Source organism: Cheilinus undulatus, linkage group 13 (assembly GCF_018320785.1).
Source record: "Cheilinus undulatus linkage group 13, ASM1832078v1, whole genome shotgun sequence".
In the NCBI taxonomy this organism is placed as follows: domain Eukaryota; kingdom Metazoa; phylum Chordata; class Actinopteri; order Labriformes; family Labridae; genus Cheilinus; species Cheilinus undulatus.
Window position 1 is genome coordinate 6328625 of NC_054877.1, and position 21296 is coordinate 6349920.

A 21296-nucleotide genomic window follows, 5' to 3' on the forward strand; every position below is an offset into this window, starting at 1 on the left:
CCTTATGGGTGGCCTTAGGAATGACACACGGGGAATGGGGCTGTGGGTGGACTGTCCACTTTGTAAACTATAGCCTCTGGATATGAGAACATAATGTAACTGCGAGGTAAAGTGGTGTCTGAACCACTTTAATAAATTATCCATTATTACAGTGAAGGACCAAGGAGCAAAGAAACAGAAATTCTTGTTAGAAAAAAGCTTTTCAGATGAATGTCCAGGGCTGAAGTTCTAATACAGGCTTTTTAAAATTTGTTCGGCAGCTCTCCTGGTAATGAAGTATTAATAAAGAAGAGGTAAATTTAAATTTCAAGAGTACTTTTGGATGTTCTCAAAGGCATGAAATTAAAATGAAGTACAGCCTGCAATGAAGTGTGTGAGGTGAATGTTGTGTGTGATTTGCTTTTTGGGAGGTTTTATCGCTCACCTTTTACTTTATACTTAGCAATTCCACTGCAGCCTCCCCCATTGTACCTCTATATATCACTTTAACAGCTCTACAAAGGGCTTTTAGATGTCATCTGTGTTTCCAGAGCATTATAAAGATAGCAGACTGATATTCCCAGCAGAGAACAGGGACTGTAATTTATTACAGCTGCAGCCTTAGCAAAGACCTGGTGTCATTACCTCGACTCTAAACAATGGACCGAAACAGAACTATGAATATAGCACTGTCACATAAATGCTCACCTTTAAGCTGGATGACTTTGGTGTTTACAGTTTGCATCCTTGTCTATTCTCAAGGAGACTTGGTGATGAGATCATGGAGACACGGGGTCACACGGACACGCCCTCTGCAGCTGATTAATATTCATGTTTGCTGTTATTTTATCTCTGTAGTAATCACTTTTTCTGTCCCTCCTCCCTCTCTGCGTTTCTCTCTCAGGGCAATGTGACCTTTTCTTGTGCTGAGCCAGTCTCAGTTGCCGTGACGTTCCCTGGACCACAGAGCTTCCTACAGCTGCCGGCGGCGACAGCGTCCTCCTCTGGAGGCTTGTCTGTGGGGTTTCAGTTCAGGACGTGGAACAAGGCGGGGCTCCTGCTCACCTTTGACCTGCCTCAGGAAGGAGGCGTGGTCTGGCTGCACCTCAGTGAGGCTAAACTCCGCCTGCAGGTCCATAAAGCTGGCAGGGTGCTGCTGGAGCTCAGTGCAGGTGAGCTTTGCAGCTTTAAGAATTAACCCTCAGAGATCCACTGGCTATTTTGCCATTTTGATAATTTTTCTTTGACAAAATAAACCACTCAGAAAATGTATACCATGCTCATGTTTGGTATAATCTTTATTGGCACTACCTCAACTTTATAAAATGAAAACTATATTTTTTTAAGTTTAATTTACTGTATTAGATATAGGGCCTCCAAAAAACTCAACACTCCACAAAATGGATTTTTCAAGATTGTCATGTAAACAATATATTGTCATTTTTAAAAAGAAATTACAACATGCTGAAATTATGAAAAAAATCAGTGCTAGTACTGTACAGGATGGTCCACCGTCCCTTATGTGTAACATTCATATTTATATCAAATTAAAATGATCACATTTCCTGTTTCAGTTGGTCTATTGACATCAAACAAAAGCTGAAAGAAAGCTTAAAGATCATGCTTTCCTCACGAAGTGATTGCAATGCAAAATGTGGCTTTGTTTTCATGCTGTCATGTGACAAAAGTAGCACATGATGAAATCACGCCTGCGTGATCATGGCCCCCTAAGGGTGACTTTACTCCCTTTTATAGATGTTTGAATGCACAGTAAGTAAAATTCCACCAGCGGGGGGCTCTCAATCAGAACAGCAACAAGCACAGACCAGTGCCACCCAGCTTCTCCTATCTCTGCTGTTTACATCATTTTGAATTGAGGACTCTGCTCAATAAAACAGCTCCCTATAAGGCATGTTGATTAAACAGGAACCCAACCATTGTTTGCATTTGACAACCGCTCAGCCTGATTCCAGCTGCGACGGCTCAGGTCCCACTGTTGCAACTCTCTACTGTGTCTCGGTGTGTCTTTTGAGTTTTTCCAAAGCTTTTTGCCATCTCATTTAGATTCATGATAATCCCCTTTGTATCTTGTTAGTGTTGCTTTCTTTTTCTCACAAAACTCCTGAAACCTTCTCCAAATTTTGAGGGTGAGCTGTGCCATGACCCAACCTTAAGAGGCAAGACAGAAACAAGGGGAACATACAGGTTAGCTTAAAGGTGAAAAGGTTTATTAAAAAAAACAAAACAAAACAACATTAAAATTCAAACAAGATGTAACTGAAACTAACAGAATAAACAACTAAACAAAGTATAGCAGCGAGTGTGTGGGTTGACTGTCAGGTCTTATACACCTGAGAGACTGGACCAGGTCTGTGCAGGTGCGGTGGAATACTGCCCACCAGCAACCGACTGAAGAAACACGGACGACAGGGGCAACACAAAGGCAGGCTGGCAGGCGGCTGTAACAGCTGCATATGAGAAACTAAGAGGAAATATTCAGAAATATTCACTATAAGTGAGAGGACAGTTTTATCACCCAGCCTATGGGTGCCCACTGTGAACTTAATGCATATAGTGAAGCTACTTTATACTCTTTTCTTCCCACATTTTCTTATCCACGCTTTCATTTATAATGTGAATATGCCCAATTACACTAAAAACTGATATAAAGGCTTAAGTCTTCATTGTATAGGGCCCTTTGGCTGTCAATTTCATCATCCTTTTTACATCATGTTCACAGTCCCCAACTGTGATATTTATGTGTGAAGAGAAAGGCCAGGAAGAGTTCAGGGGCAGCCTTCTGGAAATTGAAGTTAACAGGATAGACTCTGATGCATGTTAAACCACATTTTACATGTACATGTTTTTTTTCTTCTGATGTGAAATAGGTAAAGAAAACATCTCTGTTAAACTGGAATATTTCCCAATGGGGCTTGGTAGCTTGACAACAGTGTTCTAGTTGGAGGTCCAGTGTTGTTTGTTCCATCAGTCGTACTGAACAGCCGCCCTCAAGGCCGGATCAGACGTGTGTTGTTGCTGCCCGTAGTCAAATGTCAGGCCTGAATATGAATACTGGAAACAGAAATGCTTTTGTTGTGTGGCATGATCAACAATGCATCCAGGATGCCCCACAACCCCGATTTGACAACACTGAACTTTATTTCGTCTGCTGTCCAGGTTTACTTCCCGATCTGGGGTCAGCAACATACATCCTGACACCAACCAACATGACAGCATTGGCTCCAGGATATCTGGTGTTTACATGAGCCAAGCTAGCATATATAACAGTAATAGTCTTATTTTCCTAACAGGTCATCACATTTGCACCTCAAGTTCTGTGTGTCCTCTCTGGTTCATGCTTCAAGCAATCCCTAATGCTCTGAGCAGCATGCAGCGTGAACTAGGAAGCGCTCTTTAACAGCTTTTCCCCCCTCCTGATGAGTAAAACATGCATGAGACCAAAATGTTGGTTTACTGTTTAGTCAATAAACCATGTGGGGTGCTGTTTCTGTTGAAAAAGACCTCAATTCAAAACAGGAAGTGAACAGCAGAGATGGGGTGCTCATCTGGCCTCATTATATTTTCTTATTCTGAGAGCCCCCTTGATAGTGGAAATTACATACTGTGTACTTTCACTTGAGTATAGTATTCTTGTTATCTTTCCACCCACAATGATAGAAAATGCCTGCTTTTTACAGCTGCTATAACTTAATTTTCTAGGTTCTGCTCTGAATGATGGTCAGTGGCATTCTGTGGATCTGATCTCCAGACGAGGTCGTCTGACAATTGCTGTGGATAAAGATGAAGGAGGTGTCGCTCATGCCAGTTACTCCATCACTGCAGGAAGTAAACTCTTCTTTGGTGGTAAGAATATATCATCTTAAAGTTTCATTATGAAACTACGAGAAATAAGAAGTTGTTTATGTCATTATACTGAAGTTCAAGGCAATAATGCAATGAAATTATGATGGCACTTGTAGAGTTTACCTTTGAATAATTATTAAAGGCCTTAAAGCACTTTTCAAATTGAAATAAAAACCTCTATAAAAGACTGAATGAGAACCGATCAGTAACACCACAAATTGTAGTGGATTTGCAAACATGCAGGAGAAAACAGTATAGCAAACAGATCTATACTCTCTTAAGTATTATGGATATACATGCAAAAGAGCAAAGGGATGCAGCAGTGCAATATGTAAACAAAATGTGCAAAATTGCATCAGTTTGCTGCAATACTTTGTAAACAATTACAGATACAAGGCACTGCACGAAGTGCACATGAGGCATAGTTGACAGAGCAAAAGTCAATGTTAGCATGAGATGCTTGTCATGGAGCAGAAGTCAGAATCTACCAAACCAAAGGCAACATATCCTCCAAAACAATATATCAGACATTTCTCCATATTATTTAGAGTCTTCTGCAGTGAATATTCAAACAGATCTTGATTAGATCTAAATCAGTAGTCAAGAAAGGTTTGGCTTCACATAATTCATGTTATGATTCAGCTAAATTTTGGGCAAGTTCTGCTGCAGATAGGCCTTTTTACCATTCTCCCTTTAAGGAGTTTGACTTCCATTATTAATCAGGGTTTTCTTTATGAATTATTCTATTTCTGCATTTATATGGACACAATTAGCGTTTGCATTTTGTCATAAAAGATTTAAACTGAAGACCTGCAGTAAATTTGCAGCAAATATAGTAATCATCACCACTGTAGATCTCATCTTGTTCTACCATGGCTTTATATGAGCTATGTCATATTTGCTGTGATAGAAATGTTTTAATATTAGACATTTTTTACTATATGTTGGTCTGTTTAACAAACCAAGTTTTCACCTTTGCAGTTTTGTGAGACAGTTCAGCTCATGGCTGTTTTATAATGAAAGCTATAAGCTCTTTATCTCCTGTCCCCCCATTAGGTCATTTCTCTGTCCTTCTCTCCTCTCATTTTTGTCCCTTTTCTTCCTCCTCTACCTTCTCTGGAGTCTTTTCTCCTAAAATCGCATCACCTTTGTCCTCTCTTTGTTCAGCAATATTGCAGTCCTGGCATGTTCTCTAACTGCCCTGGGCTTTTTATTATCCAGCCTATACACTCTCTCAGAGTTATCCATGTTCACATTCACTATCTCTTTTTCCACATTAAATCAGCTGCTGAGAAAAAAGTATTTCAATCAAGGCCTGGCCTATATTTGCATAACTCAAACCACTTCAAGATAAAAACAGACCATGGATAACAGCTCAGCTGGCTGTGGTAGAACATATTTCCCACAGTTTCACATTATATGTTCTATATATCCTAACATCACACCCTCTGCTGGCATGTCACTCTCTCCATTGTTTTGCTGTTTGCTTTAACAGCCTTATTTTACTCTCCTGATTAGGTTGTTCAGCTTAAACATTCTCCTTTACTCTCCTGACCAGGTTGTCCAGCAGAAGAAGACAGCCAGGACTGTAAAAATCCCTTCAGCATCTTCCAAGGCTGCATGCGTCTCCTCAGTGTGGACAACCAGCCAGTGGACCTGATCACAGTACAGCAAAGACTTCTGGGAAATTACAGTCAACTCCAGATCGACATGTGTGGCATCATTGACAGGTCAGAACCACTTAAACTCTTCTCACTGCTCCAGCAACTGCAATCATCTTAGTTTCTTTTTTTGTGGAAACTTCAAGTTGTTGTTTCACCCGAGGCTCCACCTCTTTGACTGGTCTTAGACTGATAGAAAGTCAAGTGAAGTCATCATTTCTACTAAGGCAACCACCATTGCTTGGTATTAGAAACCAATGAGTTGCAATACTGAGATTAAAGCTATTTTTTCTACATGCTATTGAATAAAACCACTGATGGTCTGATTGCCTCAAGTGTAATCCACTGGCACCTGAGGCGATATCGTTGTAGTAAACCTTGAAGTGTCTGGTATAAAATGTGTCTCCTATTGTGCTCTATCCTGTTACACCTTGTACCCCTACCACTTATCTCTTCTCCTACATTTTTACATCAAGGAGTAGTGTGTCTTGATTTTTGTTGGAATGAAGTGATTGGACTGTATGGCTCTTCAAATTGAGGTTTTCTAGAGGTACACTCCAGTCACTATAGTGTCCATGCAAAATAGTCCTTTTGATTGCAAATGATACTTAAATTGTACAAGAAATGTGCACTATTGTCATCTCTGCCTCTTTTTTGTTAGAATATTTTCTTTAAGGAAAACAGGATCCTCATATAACATCCACAAAAAATCCAAGTCTTAAGAAATAACTGATATCAAATGCCTGATATCATTGCTAATGGTGTCTGTAAGGTGAGTTACTGATTCCTTATAAGCAGATAAAATGTCTTTTCATCCGAGTAGTGAACAACAAAGAGAGGACGGAAAAGTTTCCAACTCAACCCACCCTCAACACTCCCAACAAGTGCAACCTAACAAAGTTTTATTGATTTTTTACCTCTGCAGAAAGAAGTTCGGTGGGTGCCAAATCTTTGTTTTCAGAACTAAATCTTATTCTTTTTAAATGAAGTGTTTTTGTCAATCCAAAAGTGTAGTAGTAGGTACTTCTATCTTCTTCCTGTTACAGCCTTTTTAAAGCAAACTAGAACAACTGTGACAAGGAGAGGTGTAAACTGTGAAAGGACACCACTCAAATCGGGGGGTAAATTAAAAATCCAAGCTCTATCAACAAACCATGTTGAATGAAAAATGCATTCAACATTTAATCAGCAAGAGAAACAAAATGGGGCTGTGGACACCGGCCAAACAGGGGGTGGTAGGGAAAGGAGAAAGATGAGATAGGTCGACCCTGCAATGCAACTCTGGTACTAAAACTTTCTTGATTCTAGAGCTACTCAACGTCAATACTTCCTTCAACAAGTTGCTGAAATCAACAACACAATGACAACAAAAACCATTCAGCGAAAATAACAAATGTTCCTGATCAATATTCTGACCTGTTTAAAAGCTGCACTACCCACAATAATTAAAGACTGAAGCGTCAATATTTTAGCTGAGAATGAAATGAAAGTGCTACTTTACTCTCATTTACCTTGATACATTCAATAATTGCCCCTTTACTAAAAACAAAGTTGGATTTAAGCCACAAACACTTGTAACCATTGCAATTCAAACACCTTTGCCACTAAGCCCCTTATGTTTTCTCTCTTTGTCACTCTGTTAGAAAATAAAAGCTCAGTGACTGTTCTCTCCTCTCTTTTAAAACAACAGAACCATAAAAGAAACATGGCTCCGGCCTCATTATACCTTCATTTCTAAGCCCAGCAACTTCAACCCATCCTGGGACCGCGTGCACAAAACATCCTCAGGCTACGGAGCTCCCAACCGGCCGTGTTTGGAGAAACTAAACTAAAATAATTGGTGTGTCAGTCCTAACATTAGGACTCCTAAGGTTTTGTTCTGTTAGTATTTCACAAAGGTGTTGGGCTGTAAAACTGGCTCCTAAATCTGAGAGTCAGTACGAGTCTTAGAGTCAGATGGCTGCTGCAGGATGTGGCTCGTTTTGTCCTTTAAATAGATATTATCAGTGCTTCCATCCGTGCTTTAATTGTGTTTTTTATAAGATTTTAGGTGGCTGCCAACCAGCTAATCTGTTATGGAGTTGTATTCAAAAGGTTGAAATTTTTATTGTATCTTTTGTTGGGACTTTAATTTGTTCCTCGTTCTCCCATTGTTTGGAGGAATATGTCATGTCAAGCAAGCTGTGAAAGACTATTTTCACCAGTCTAAGTGGGAGAGTTTTATTAGAAACAGTACCCTAAATTTCTGACTATCATACCAGAAGTAAGGTTTCATCCCATGTAGGCTTGTCACCCATCCCTTATAGATCTAAAGTCCAGTCTTTCAACTGTTTAACCATCCTGGTCCCAAGTCCCTAGTCACAAGTTTCTCTTATACAGAGAGCTGCAAGTAAAACTCAAAAGGAGAGTAATCTGTTTGCAAAACCCTGCCTGTCCAAGTGCTTTAAATGCAGTTGTATCAGCAATTGATGGCTTTATCCATCCATCCATCTATCATCCATCCATCCATCCATCCATCCATCCATCATCCATCCATCCATCCGTCCATCTTCATCTGCTTATCCCGAGCCGGGTCACGGGGGTAACAGGCTAAGCAAGTCCACCCTTGGCTTTATCGATTGATTTATATGACTATTTAAAGAGTAACTAGAGTATCAGCTGAGGTTCCTCTATTCAGGGATGAGAAATACCTACTCAGCTTGTGCTATCCCCATCAGTAACAACATCACAAAGTCTGTGCTGCTTCTACTTATTTGATTTTTAGCCAGTGTCATAATCATCCAAGGTAGACTAACCATGAACTACCTTAGTGTTAAACCACAGTTTATTCTTCTGGAAAAGACACACATTTGTATGCTATTGACTTTGCTTTAAGACAAACATGGTGGATTATCATGGATTATCATGGATCATCACAGTATCATGGAAAGGACTACACTACCGACAATGATGCCTCAGTTCATTGGAGCACACGACCTGATGTGCCTTATAGACTGTTTCACATATCCATTGCATTGGATATATTTCAAATCCATCTGGGCAACACCATATAGTTGGTGTTTGGGAAGAGCAGAACTCAGAGGATAATTTGACAATTCTATTTTTTAAGAAATGTTGTCCAGCTCTGATGAAACTGCTGCTACAGCTGCATTATTCCTAATCTACACCAACAGCCGTTACAGTACAACTAAACCACAACTGTAACTACTGCCTCTTCTCCTCAGGTCATTCTCTGACTGAGAACAAACGTATCAGATTGAAGCTTTGCAAGATGGATCTTCCTGATGGCAGACATCAGGACATGCTTGCCGATATTTGGAATTGTGAAATGTCTTTGGCGAACTTGAAGGGGTAATGAGACTGACAGCAGGATAGGATACCCCCCCGTGGAGTCTAGACACTGGTGATGGTGATGGAAGGAGTAAGACAAGATGAGTAAGAGACTTCTGAGGAGATCCAGAGAACTTTGACCCAGACGCTGATGAGATGATTGGAAGTAGCATTGAAGGGATGCAGGATGCATGGAGGAGCTTGACCTGGACATGGATGAGATGTAATGGAGGTGGCTGGGGAGGAGGAGGGTTGCAGTGATCACACTGAAACGATAGACTGACTGTGACGGAACGAGATAAGATTTTAAACAATGATAGCCGCAGGATGATTGGATTGAGAGAGGTCATGGCTGAACGGGATTGGCCCAGAGCTTAAGTGAGTAGACGCTCATTGATGATTAGTAGAGCAGGAACAGGTGCAGGAAAAGGGGGGACAGGTGAGTGAGTGGTAACTAATGAATGAAAGGGTGAATTGAAAAGAAAGAGTCTTCCTGCTTGAACTTACACTGGGCTTCATTTCTAACCTAATATGTAGATCTGAGAGTTGAGAAATCTGGATCCTTACTTAACCAAAAACACTACTAAATACCCTTGTGCATACGTTTTCAGGGGTCATCAATTAAAATTCTTGGAGGTCCAGTTCAACAAAATTTTCTAAAGTGAAAGTCTGTAATATAATTTTAGCGAACCTGTGATATGATACAGTCCAGCTCATGAAAAAAACAACTGAAAAATAACCAGGCTGTTAAAGTGTAATGTGGCATGTTGGTTTTGATCTGCCTGTGGGAAGAGTGAACATAGAACTTGATCAAAATGTCTTTTTGGTTGTCATCTTTTCTTATTTATAAGCTCAGCGCTTCTGCTCTTCTCTAGCTTACTTTCTCCGCTGTGTTTCCAAGTCTTCCCTGACTTTTCTGTGGGTCTCTGCAGCCGTAGGCTGCACACAGTCCTGCTGTCTCCCCATCACTGGCTGGTCTGAGTGAAGCGCCTGATTGGCTGAGTAGCATCGAGTGTAGCTACTGCTAAGACAAGAGAAGCTGCGTAAAATAGGGCTTGTAAATGCCCAAAAGCTGCATAGGTGTGAGAAAGGAGTAACCTGACACCCCAGATGGATTTGTTTCACAGATCTGTCTAGTAAACCTCTCATACACAGTGTTTGGAAAAGGGCAGAGCCTTTGAAAAAAAAACTCAGAAGGTGATTGGATGAACGTTCTGTCTGTCACATCTTTACGGGCCAATCAAAGCAACAAAACGTGACGTAGCCGTGACCGAGGTGCGCAATTTACCATTATTGCATGTTTCTGAATTGCATTGCTACAGATTCACATTCAGGAGAAAATCTGCCGCTAACTGAATGTTATTTATTGTTGAATAAAACATTTGTATGCTGGATACTGACAGGCCAATGGCTACTCTGTCAGTCACAACTTCCTTGATTTGTTTTTCCCTTAAACTGCCTCTATTGTTTTGTCATCAAACTTTAAAGGGGACAAAACTTTTGTGGAAGTGAAATGAATTTTTTCTTTTTCTTTGAATTTTTTGGCAGTGTAATTTATTTGTGAGCTGAAGTGGTATGGAGTGTCGGATCCAGGAAAGGAACAAACAGACACAATGAATGAAAAAGCATGCGCTCACAGTCGCAGCATTTCCAATAAGGAACGAAGAATTATTGCTCAGTGGAGACCTGAGGTGTGAAATAACCACCGACAGCCCTTTTTGTTTGATTCTCCCTCATATCTGACAAATCAACACTTCTGCCTGGGCTTTCTCTCATCTGTTTCTCACTTGAATAATAAGTGTTATTCTCACCCAGGTATCTGCCTTTTTGTTCTGAGTTATCAGCTTTGATCAGGCCTGCTCCAATTAGCACCATGATGATATAAGTAGTGATGCTTTCAAAGCAAATACCACTGTGAAAGGTTACCAAGTGTTTTATTATGCAAAATCTGTTAGAAAAAACTGTTAAAATTAATCTAACTAGACTCAGTGCTTACATCAGCATTTGTTTTAAAGAGTTTACAAAGGACTTTATCACAAACAACTTCCCCAAGATGTAACTGAAAACATCATTCTGTGTTGAGGAATAGTTGTCTTTTGTGGTGATCCATGTGCTTGGATCAGCAACATCACTGTCTGCCTTTTTAACAGCTTTTATTTTGACATCTAGAGGACCAAACGTAGAGGCAGGGCTGTGTTTACTGCTGTGTAGGATCCCCCTTTTTTAACAACAGTCTGTAAAAGTGAGGGAAGTGAGGGACCAGTTGTTGGAGTTTTGGGAGATGATTGTTGTCCTATTCTTGTCTGCTGTAGGACTCTAGCTGCCCAACACGTCTGGGTCTTTGCTAGACTCTTCTGTTGTGAAGCCATGCTGTTGTGTTGGATGTGGTATGTGGATTAGCATCGCCTTGCTGAAACATGCAAGGCCGTCTTCTTTTTAATGCTGTTTCCCTTCCTCTTAACTACTCTTTCACCTGTCATTTCCCTTTATTGCTTTACCTTTCCTATTGTTTTAGTTCTTATTGTTGATCTTTTATTATGTTTTTTAAATCTTTGGTCCTCTTAGCCGCATGCTTTGTAGTTTGGTTCTTGTGTTGGCCTGGTACTCATGGGTTCTTATGGTGTCATGTCACTTAGTTCTTGTTATATCTTGAGATGTCGTAGGACTTTTGGTACTAATGATGTCTTATGATGTCTGGGTTATAGGCCATTTAGGCCCTATCTCTAGAGATCCCAGATAGATCCTACTTGTAGGACCACATAGTGTAGTTGGGGCCTATATGGGTCTCATATGGGCTGATCCACTCTTGTAGTTCACATGGGCAATCACAGGTGGGGCCACCATGGAACCCACGGACAAACCCACATGGGACCCATATTGTAGCCCACATATAACCCCTGTGGGGTCCACGTGGACATGCTGGCTAGGGTTTTTTGTTTGTTTGTTTGTTTTGGTTCTACCTTGAGAGTTGCCTTCATAATGTTTGGGTGTCTTTTTTCAGTCTTTTTTATCTTGTTCAGGTTCTGCTGCTTTGTTTTTCTGCATGACAATTGCAAACCCTTGTTTTTAAAAAATGCCATACAAATAAAATTAAAATAATTATTTCCATCATTTTTATTATTCCCTGAAAGAGACATTGTCTGGATGGGAGCATGTTGCTCTCAAACCGATATTTTTCAGCATTGATAGTGCCTTTCTAGATGGGTAAGCTGTCCACACCATGGATAATCTCTCTCCCCTTTAGTCCACTTAACATGACATCCATGGTTTCTGAAAAGAATTTGAAATTCTGGTTCATTCATTTCCATTTTGCCTCAGTCCATTTTAAATGAGATTTAGCCCAGAAAAGACGCCAGCATCTCTGTATCGTGTCTCTTTGCATGATACAGCTTTAACTTGTATTTGTTGATGGTACGGGGAACCGTGTTGACAGACAAGGATTTCTGGGAGTGTTCCTGAGCCCATGCAGTGATTTGTAGTGCAGAGTCATGTCTGTTTTGAGTCAGTGCTAGCTGAGGGCTTAAAAGGAACCCTGCATGATCAGACAAGTTCATCTTTTTGGATAGATATCTGTATCTCTCAAATGTGTATTGAACTAAAAAAGTTACTAAATATCCCAGATATTTGCAGTAACCGTTTTTCCAACAGTTTTTCTGCTTGCAGCTGTTGCTGCCATAACAGCTTTTATATCAGACACGAGTTTGCTGTGTGTTGGCTTTGTCTCCCTGCTGTCAAAGCTCTGTCATTCCTTCAGTGTTTTACCTCAGTTAACCTCCCTACAAGTGACTGGATTCAGTGTATAGTGGAAGCGTGCCGGGAGATTTTCAAAATAAAAGCAGTATGTTCATATGAACAGAGTTTCTCCAAAGGAATGTTAAAGTGGGCTTTTACTTTGAAAAGTGCAAACCAGAAGTGCTTTCGTTCTGTGTTCATTTTACCTGAACCATGTGGAAACAGAAAGCTTCATAAAGAGTAGACGTTTGGGGGGCAACTTTCGAAACAGACGCATTTAAGCTCGTGGCCTTCATCTGGATCGTCAAGAAACAGATTTCAAACATATTCTGCAGATGTGGGTGTAAATATTTGCTACAACAAGGTAAAATGGCTCTGTATTTATCAATCTCCTGTATAGAAAGATAACCGCTCGTGGTGCAAATTAAAGATAGAAGAGACCTTAAATTTTAGAATTCTCCGTGCGTTAGACATGCTGCGTTTCTGAGATGCAGCCCTGACAGTGGTGGCCAGTCTAAAACAGGTTACTGCATAGGAACGGCGAGGAGTGCTGCGGAACTGTGACATCACAGAGCCAGACCAAAACATGGCGGCCTCCTGGTGAATTTATAAACTCAAATTACTCAAAATGAAGATATTTAGTGTGTTCTTTTTTGTTCAAAATGTATATGAGAGATACAAATAACTATCCAAAAAGTTGAACTGATCTGATCATGCAGGGTTCCTTTTAAGATCACAAGCTTCTGATTTATAGACCTTCGGCTCATTGCACCCTCCAGATCCTCTGAATCTTTTGATGGTGTTTTGTTCTGTAGATGGTGGGCTATTCAAAGTCTGTGCAGTGTTACTTTAAGGAACATTTTCCTGAATTTTTCTCAGATTGGTGATCAAATCACGTTACTGACCTGTTTCCAGTTGGCCTGATTAGTTGTAAAATGCTCCCCCAGCTGAGTTTTATTAGTACCGCTTACTTTCAAAAGCCTTTTGATGCCACGTCCCTACGTTTTTGAGATGTGTTCATTAATGCAGTTAAATTCAAATGAGCCAATATTTTTTACGAAATGGTCTCAGTTTCAACAAAATTCACAGCACCTCAATTTTTTGGAAACGTGGTTGTACTTTTTTACATTGGCTGCCACGGGCTCCATGGACTGATGAAAACAACGTTAACGTTAACACCGGTTACCCATTCAGATCGGTACATCTTAACCCCCTGTAGGAGTTACAGCTGAAGAAGTTCATCTTGACAGCTGAGCTGATAACTGCTCTTTTCTGTTCAAACTAAAAACATATTTTCTATCTTCATTAAAGGAGCAGTGATCATTCCTGTATGCCATATACTCAGTTTTGACCTGTGTTAGTTAGAGTAATTCACAGTTATTTCACATCAAGTGGAAATGTTTTGTGGAGCAGAACTAATTACTCGCTGTCAGTGTCAAACTCAAAACACATTGCAATTAAAACGGCAATTATAACTATTTCAAAGTCTCCTCTGCACAGCAACCAGCAGACACAAACTGTCTCCATGTCAAAGCTATTTTTATGCATAAACAAAGCTTCACAGCAGCCGTTTCTCGGCTTAGAAGGAGAATGTGCTCCAGTGGATTTAATCAAATATCTTCCCATTTTTACATTTATTAGAATATTATTCAGCAGAATTCAGCTCCTTCACAGATCAGACTCGCTCACTGGAACAGAACAAGATAAAAGATGATGGCTCCTACTGCCTTTTCCCTTATGGAGCTGTGTTGATTAAATTTGGGATTCATGGGATATAAAGCTTAAAGGGAAGACACAGCTTCCATACGCTCCTCTTACCTCAGAGCTGGTTGTTGTATCTGTATCAGAGTCTGTGTGCACTCTTAATAGCAGCGCAACCCTGTGCAATCAGCACAACACGGGAGCAGCCATGCATTTAATAGACTTGACCCATCAGTCATGTATCAGGGCTGGGACTAAATCAGATCTAATTTACTTTAGTTCTAACCGTGTCCACAGTGCAAGCAACATGATCAGAGAGTCAACAGAAGTCCCTGCATTCCCAGAGGGGTATACAACCAGGGAAATGAGGGCAACAACTGCCTCCTTGGCCAGTCAGATCTGAAATTCTCTGCACATTTCTTTTTAAAAATTGGGATTAAAAGGCAATTAACTGAGTGTAATGAAAGCTCATAAGATGAAAATAAAGCCTTCTATTATGCATGAAAGTATAAGTGGCCTGGAGATATTTTGAACTGTTTTTTATTGTATTTTCTAACCAATAGTCCTAGGCCCTTGCTACAAAAATAAGCTTACCCATCCAACAGTTTGAAAAAGACACTCTAATCAGTGCAAAATGAATGATACCAGGTCAAAAGACCTGCAAAAGGTAGCACAATATGCACTATAAGTAGGGGATTATATAAGCATGATGGCATCCTCTAGATATTAGCCAATACTGATTTGTTCAGAGAGCCATTGGTGACTTTCACACTACAGTAAATCCATCATGGAACATACCTTGGAAGGGTTTGACATCATTTAAGAGTCTACCAGGAGTGGGGGTCGAACCCACGAGGACATTTGTCCATTGGATCTTAAGTCCAACGCCTTAACCACTCGGCCATCCTGGTGCTGATTACATTTAAAGTGTACCAAGGATTTAGTGTTAAACTAGAGGTTTTAAGAAGACATCACATGACAGTCATTTTGGTTGACAGTTGTCAGAGTTCAGTATTTCCAGGAAGGGCCAATAGGATTCCAGACAAAGATGAACCAGATCTGGAAATGTTGAAGACCCTTAAGGTCTGAGATGTTAATCTTTTAAAACTTCTAGCTAAGTCCTCTAGTTCAAGCCATCCTGGTTCTGCACACTACCATTTAGAACACAGCTGTTAGAAACTGTGGTGTTCTCTTCATTTGAAGTGCACTGACAAATTTATCTGGTTATTTTTCTGTCGAGGAATGGTCAGTCTGGATCGGTTTTTGGTCCTGAACCATTTGGTCAGTATGAACAACAGTACCATCCTCGTGCAAAGTCTGCTAGACCAGGGTACAGGCTAACCTGGCACGCCAGATGGAATCGTTTCACACATCCATCTGGAAAACCTTCCATAGACGGTGTTTGGGAAAGGGCAGAGCCTTTGAAAAAACACTCAGAAGGTGATTGGATGAACGCTCTGTCTGTCACATCTTTACGGGCCAATCAGAGCAACAAAGCGTGATGTAGCTGCTTCCGAGGAGTAAACTCCATAGAGAACTGCATAACGCAAACCATGGCGACTGTAGACATGTCAGTACATGACTTTTGTTGTTTTTGAAAAGAAAACAACTTAATGATGTTCTTTGTTCTTCTTTTAATGAAGAAATGTCGTCAAGTTCTGATAAAACTGGCACTGGTTGCATCCACGCCAACTCTTCCGCCATGATACCAACCAGTCTCTTGTTGCTGTTTGCTTACTTCAAGACTCTGCTGTGCCAAAAAGTACTAACCCTCATTGCTGTCACTTTCTAACAGGGCCCAAACTGTTCAGACGGGAGCTTTGTAATAAGGATTCACCTGTGAGAAACACAGATCTGTCTGCTTTGCAAGATTAGGTATAGGCACATCCTCTCAAACTTCTCCAGCACTATACCAGGAATGGGGGTCAAACCCATGAGGACATTTGTCCATTGGATCTTAAGTCCAACACCTTAACCACTCAGCCAACCTGGTGCTGATTATCTTTAACGTGTACCAAGCATTTAGTCTTAAACAAGAGGTCAAAACATTCTGGTTTTTGTCACTCATTCAAAGCATTTCCTTTTTGCAGAGCTCTCACCAGTGTACTCGCCCTTCCATTGTCTGTCGGCGATGCCAGCAGCCCGGTTATTTTGCGAGGGAGTGTAAAGGCGTGTGTGTCACTTCTCTTCCCTAGTGTTCTTTGTGTCCCAATAGTCAAGTGGATGGCAACATCTTGTTCAACTGTCGGAATACACTTCACAGTCCCACACAGGCATTTAGACCTTATTTCCTGTAATTTTTGCTAAAGTAAGAGAAAATAAACTTTTTGATTTTAACAGCCCAACCACTCAGCCTCTAGTTGTAAGGACTTTTCACATCTTTCAATTCTGGGAAAATTATTTGGTCATCTCTTAAAACACAAGCCGGACTGTGGTGTACTTGAACCCAAAGTCCTGTTCATTTGATCAACACCAGAGTACTGCACTCAGGCACTGGGCCTAAGCCTTGTGGAGGTAGTCGTGGTACTATTGATATTGACTTGTATGGCACGGTACGTAGATGTGAAACCAGCCATGCCTGAGCACAGAATACTTTTCAGGAAGTAGGACTGAAAGACAATTCCAAATGTCTCCTGTCTCTTCAAAACCGTCGTCTTCAAGCAGAACAGACCCATTTCATCCTCCATAGATGTAGAAGTATAAAGAGTGTCGATTTTGGGGCCTTGAGGAAAAAAATCATAAAGGCCTGCAGGATGGACTGTATTGTCTGCACCGAGTGGCTCTCCTGTTTCCCTCTTTGCCAATAAGAAAACCAACTACATGCTTACCACTACCTACTGTAGGTCTGTACAATACTCCAGTGTGCTTGGGCTTTGAATAATGTTACTAATGAGAAAGCAGACAAGAAGGGGTTTGACAGGGGAGTGAGGAGAAATCACACTTAGGCATGGCATGAAACAGTCACACCTAAGGTGAAATGAAAAGACTCCAGGTCTCATTTATCCCCAGTGCAATTCATTTACTCGGTGGCAATTAACCCTTCAGTTGCTCTTCTTCTACTATTTCTGCTGATTAAGACATTGCATTACAAATTGCACTTTGAATTTCATGATCTCTATTTAAGAATGAACTCTGATTGACTTTGTTGTTGATGTTGTTGATGATGTTCTTCTATTTTGGTCTGACTTCAAAGCCTTTTTATTGGTCTGGTTTTTCTGTTGTTATCCTCGTGTCTGTTGTCTTCTGTTTGCTCCTGCTGCTAAAGTAATTTCCCCTTGTGGGATAATATAGATAATCAGGATCTGAAACAACCCCGTAACTCAGCAACAGTCAGAAAATTCAATTAAAAGCAGTTTTTTTTTTTCAGTTTTAGACCTCAGACGTCACCACTTCCGGTGTGAGTTTAATTACCGCACATCCCTGCCGGACTCTCCCACTCAGAAACTCTAAACCGTAAAACGTGTCGCAGCTGCCGTAAAACTGTGTAACACTAAAAGAGTTCGGCTGTTCTTTAGTTGATGGGAAAGGATAGTTCCTCACAATAATTTAACATAATCGGGGAAAACTCTGAAAGTTGAAGTTAATAAATTTTGAAGCATCTGAGGTTTCTTATATATTGCTTTTTCCTACTATCATGTCATCAGATGACTTCATAAAGGCCTACTATATTAATTAGTATTAATAAACTTACCTCTTAATTTTCTTTTTTCTCTCTTCCTTTCTTCTAATAAGAATGAGCCATGCAGACTGAGCTAGGAACATGAGCTATGTACTCACTCTTATTCTTACTTTTTTTATGTGTGTGTAGGGGTGTGTGTGGGTGTGTGTGTATGTGTGTGTGTTGCTCTCCTGCTTCTCTCTTCACCTGTCCCTGCTCATTACATATTACTATCAGTGGTGTTGATCTGTGTGCATTTTCTCTGCCACATTACGTGAATACTTATTCTTACTTCATCTCAGAATAATTAAATCTACTAAAGGTCTGCAAGTTATTCACTTGAACATTAGGAGTTTGTCACCTAAAATTGACTTACTGAGAGCCTGGCTCAGCTATAATAAACCTCATGTAATTACTCTTTCTGAAACCTGGTTAAACAGCAATATATCTGATAACGAAGTCACAATTGATAACTATGTCCTATATAGAAAAGATAGGGGTTCAAGAGGAGGGGGTCTTTTGACATATGTATCCTCAAACTTGACTGCAGAACTTATCTCACCAACTGTGAAGCCCTTGCATTTTGAATGCCTTTTTGTTAAAATTATTTTTCATGAGAACAAACAACTGGTCATAGGAAATATCTATAAACCCCAAAAGCACCTGCTGAAACAACTGAATGTATCATGTCCACTATTAATTCTTTAGACTGCACTAATGAAAAAATCATATTAGGTGATTTTAACTCCAATTGGGCAGATCATTCATCTCATAATGATCGTAATCTCTTCAACAGCATAAACTTAACCCAACTTATAAGTGAACCTACCAGAGTTGGTCCCAGTTCTTCTTCTCTGCTTGATTGGATCCTAGTTTCCCATCCCGACAGAATTATACAATCTGGGGTATTACCTGATTCTTTCAGTGACCACTCTATGGTTTTTGTGTTTGGAAAATTAGGATGCATCTTCCTCCTAAACTTATCAAAGTAAGGAAAACTAATAATATTAACTCTGATCTCTATATTCAAGATATCTTAAACATCAACTGGGAAAGATTTCAACTAATACCATTTGTTGAAGATGCCTGGAATTTCCTCTATACTGAGCTTGTTGAGATAATTAATAAACATGCTCCCTGGAAAACAATTAAAGTCAAGGGTCGACATTTACCTTGGATAAAAGGAGATCTTATACATTTATTCAAACAAAGAGACAAGGCATGGAAAAAATACCGTGCAACAAATGATTCTGCTGACTTGAATGCTTATAAAGAGCTGAGGAATAAATGTAAAAGCAATACAAGAAATGCTAAGGCAAATTTCTACAAGGACTGTCTGTCAACTACTTTTAAGAACCCAAAGCAATTTTGGAAGAGAATCAATAGTATAACCAACAAACCCACAAAAAATAATACTACTCATATCAAAATGAACAATGAAACTGTCAGTGAACCATCTTTAATTGCAGAGGCATTTAGCCAACACTTCTCCACCATTGGTAGCTCCCAGTCTAGTCACTCTCACTCTGACTGTAACCCGACTCAGAACAGAGGTGACAGTTCCTTCTCCTTTAGAACAATCACACCAACTGATGTCCAACAGGTCATTGATGGTATAAGCTCTGGATGCAGTGCTGGTCCAGATGGTCTGGAGATTAAGTTCCTTAAACTTGCCTCGCATGTTTTATCATTTCCCCTGGCTGATTTATTTAACTTATCTTTTTCAACTGGTAAAACTCCCCCATCCTGGAAATGTGCTAGAGTAATTCCTATCCATAAAGGGGGGGACCCCACAGACATCAATAATTATAGACCTATCTCAATTATTAATAGCATAGCAAAAATTTTTGAAAAACTAATTTTTAATCAACTATCTAAATATCTTACTGATCATAACCTATTATCACCTCACCAATCTGGTTTTAGACCAAACCACTCGACCACCACAGCTCTCTTAAAATTTACCAATGACATACAGTCATCATCCGATAGTAATATGCCTACAGGTGCTATATTCATTGACCTTGCTAAAGCATTTGACATGGTAGATCATTATCTCCTCTTAGATAAACTACATGCTATTGGTCTCTCCACTGACTCCTTGTTATTTTTCAACTCGTTTCTTAATTATAGAAGTCAATGTGTTTCTTTTCAGGGCAGCCAGTCAGACTTTAAGATTATTGACAAAGGTGTACCGCAAGGTTCATCTTTAGGTCCTCTTTTATTCTCCATCTTCATCAATGACCTCCCACAAGTCTGTTCTGACTGTCAAATTCATTTATATGCGGACGATACTGTAATATACTCCTCCAGTTCGGACATTTCACAAATTCAGTATTCATTACAATCTGATTTTAATCTAGTCCAAAAATGGTTCTTTGCCAATAAGCTTCTTCTGAACAAGAAAAAATCATATTTTATGTTGTTTTGCACTCAACCAAATTCTGTTCCTTTAACAAAAAACTGGTATATTAATTTCCTGGATGGAACAGCAGTAGAAAAAGTAGATAAATTTAAATATTTAGGCCTTTGGCTAGATTCTCAGTTATCTTTCAAACCTCATATCAACTTAATCTCTATGAAAATATATGGTTGTCTAAAGTCACTTTATCGTTCTGTTGAATGTTTTTCCCCGAAAGTCCGGAGAAGAATCGTGACACAGTTGTTGCTGCCAATCCTTGACTATGCCGATGTTATTTATAGTAACACCCCGGAAACAAATCTTCGTCCTCTCAATACTTTATATAATAGTCTCTGTAGATTTGTTCTCAGGTGTCCATACAGGACCCATCACTGTTTAATGTATGAGTCTTTGAATTGGCTGGCTCCCAAAGCCAGAAGGAAATTTCATTGGTTGTTATTTACTTTTAAATGTATTTATTTTAATTTTCCTACGTATTTGAAGCAATTCTTAATTCCTTTCAGTTCACAGTATAGCCTAAGGAATACAGATCACTTATTTTTCTTTACTCCAAGAATCAGAAAAGAAATTGGTCGCCGTGCATTTAAGTTTAAAGCTCCATCAGATTGGAATAATCTACCTTACTCACTTAGATCTATCACCTCTTTTCATATTTTTAAATCATCTTTACTTATTCATTGTCAAACATCCTGCTCCTGCTTTTGACTCTTTTTCTTTGTTGGATTCAGTCTGTCTGGACTGACTCTCCTCTTGTTCATGCTTGTGTACCTTATATCTAGATACATTAACTGTGCTTTACAATGTATCTTGATGTTGAGTACCCTATGTGTATATGAATTGTACAGTACGTATGAATATATATGTACATGTATATTGTGTATTTGGGGGGTGGGTGGCTAGGCTTGGGGGAGCATTAAGTGTGAGTGATTGTGAGTGTGTGTGTGGAGTG

General features: G+C 39.8%; 1 protein-coding gene and 1 non-coding gene across 2 annotated transcripts in view; one reads left to right on the forward strand and one right to left on the reverse strand.

Annotated features, from left to right (window-relative positions):
• Positions 1 to 21296, forward strand: part of LOC121520599 (contactin-associated protein-like 4) — a 222844-nt gene that overhangs the window by 102824 nt on the left and 98724 nt on the right. Inside the window, exons 8-10 of the mRNA XM_041804138.1 lie at positions 884 to 1151; positions 3700 to 3843; positions 5402 to 5573. Of these exons, the coding sequence (XP_041660072.1) occupies positions 884 to 1151; positions 3700 to 3843; positions 5402 to 5573 (584 nt within the window). The remainder of the gene's footprint in view (positions 1 to 883; positions 1152 to 3699; positions 3844 to 5401; positions 5574 to 21296) is intronic.
• trnal-uaa lies at positions 15096 to 15178 on the reverse strand. Its single transcript has one exon. It is a non-coding gene; the product is annotated as a tRNA-Leu (tRNA).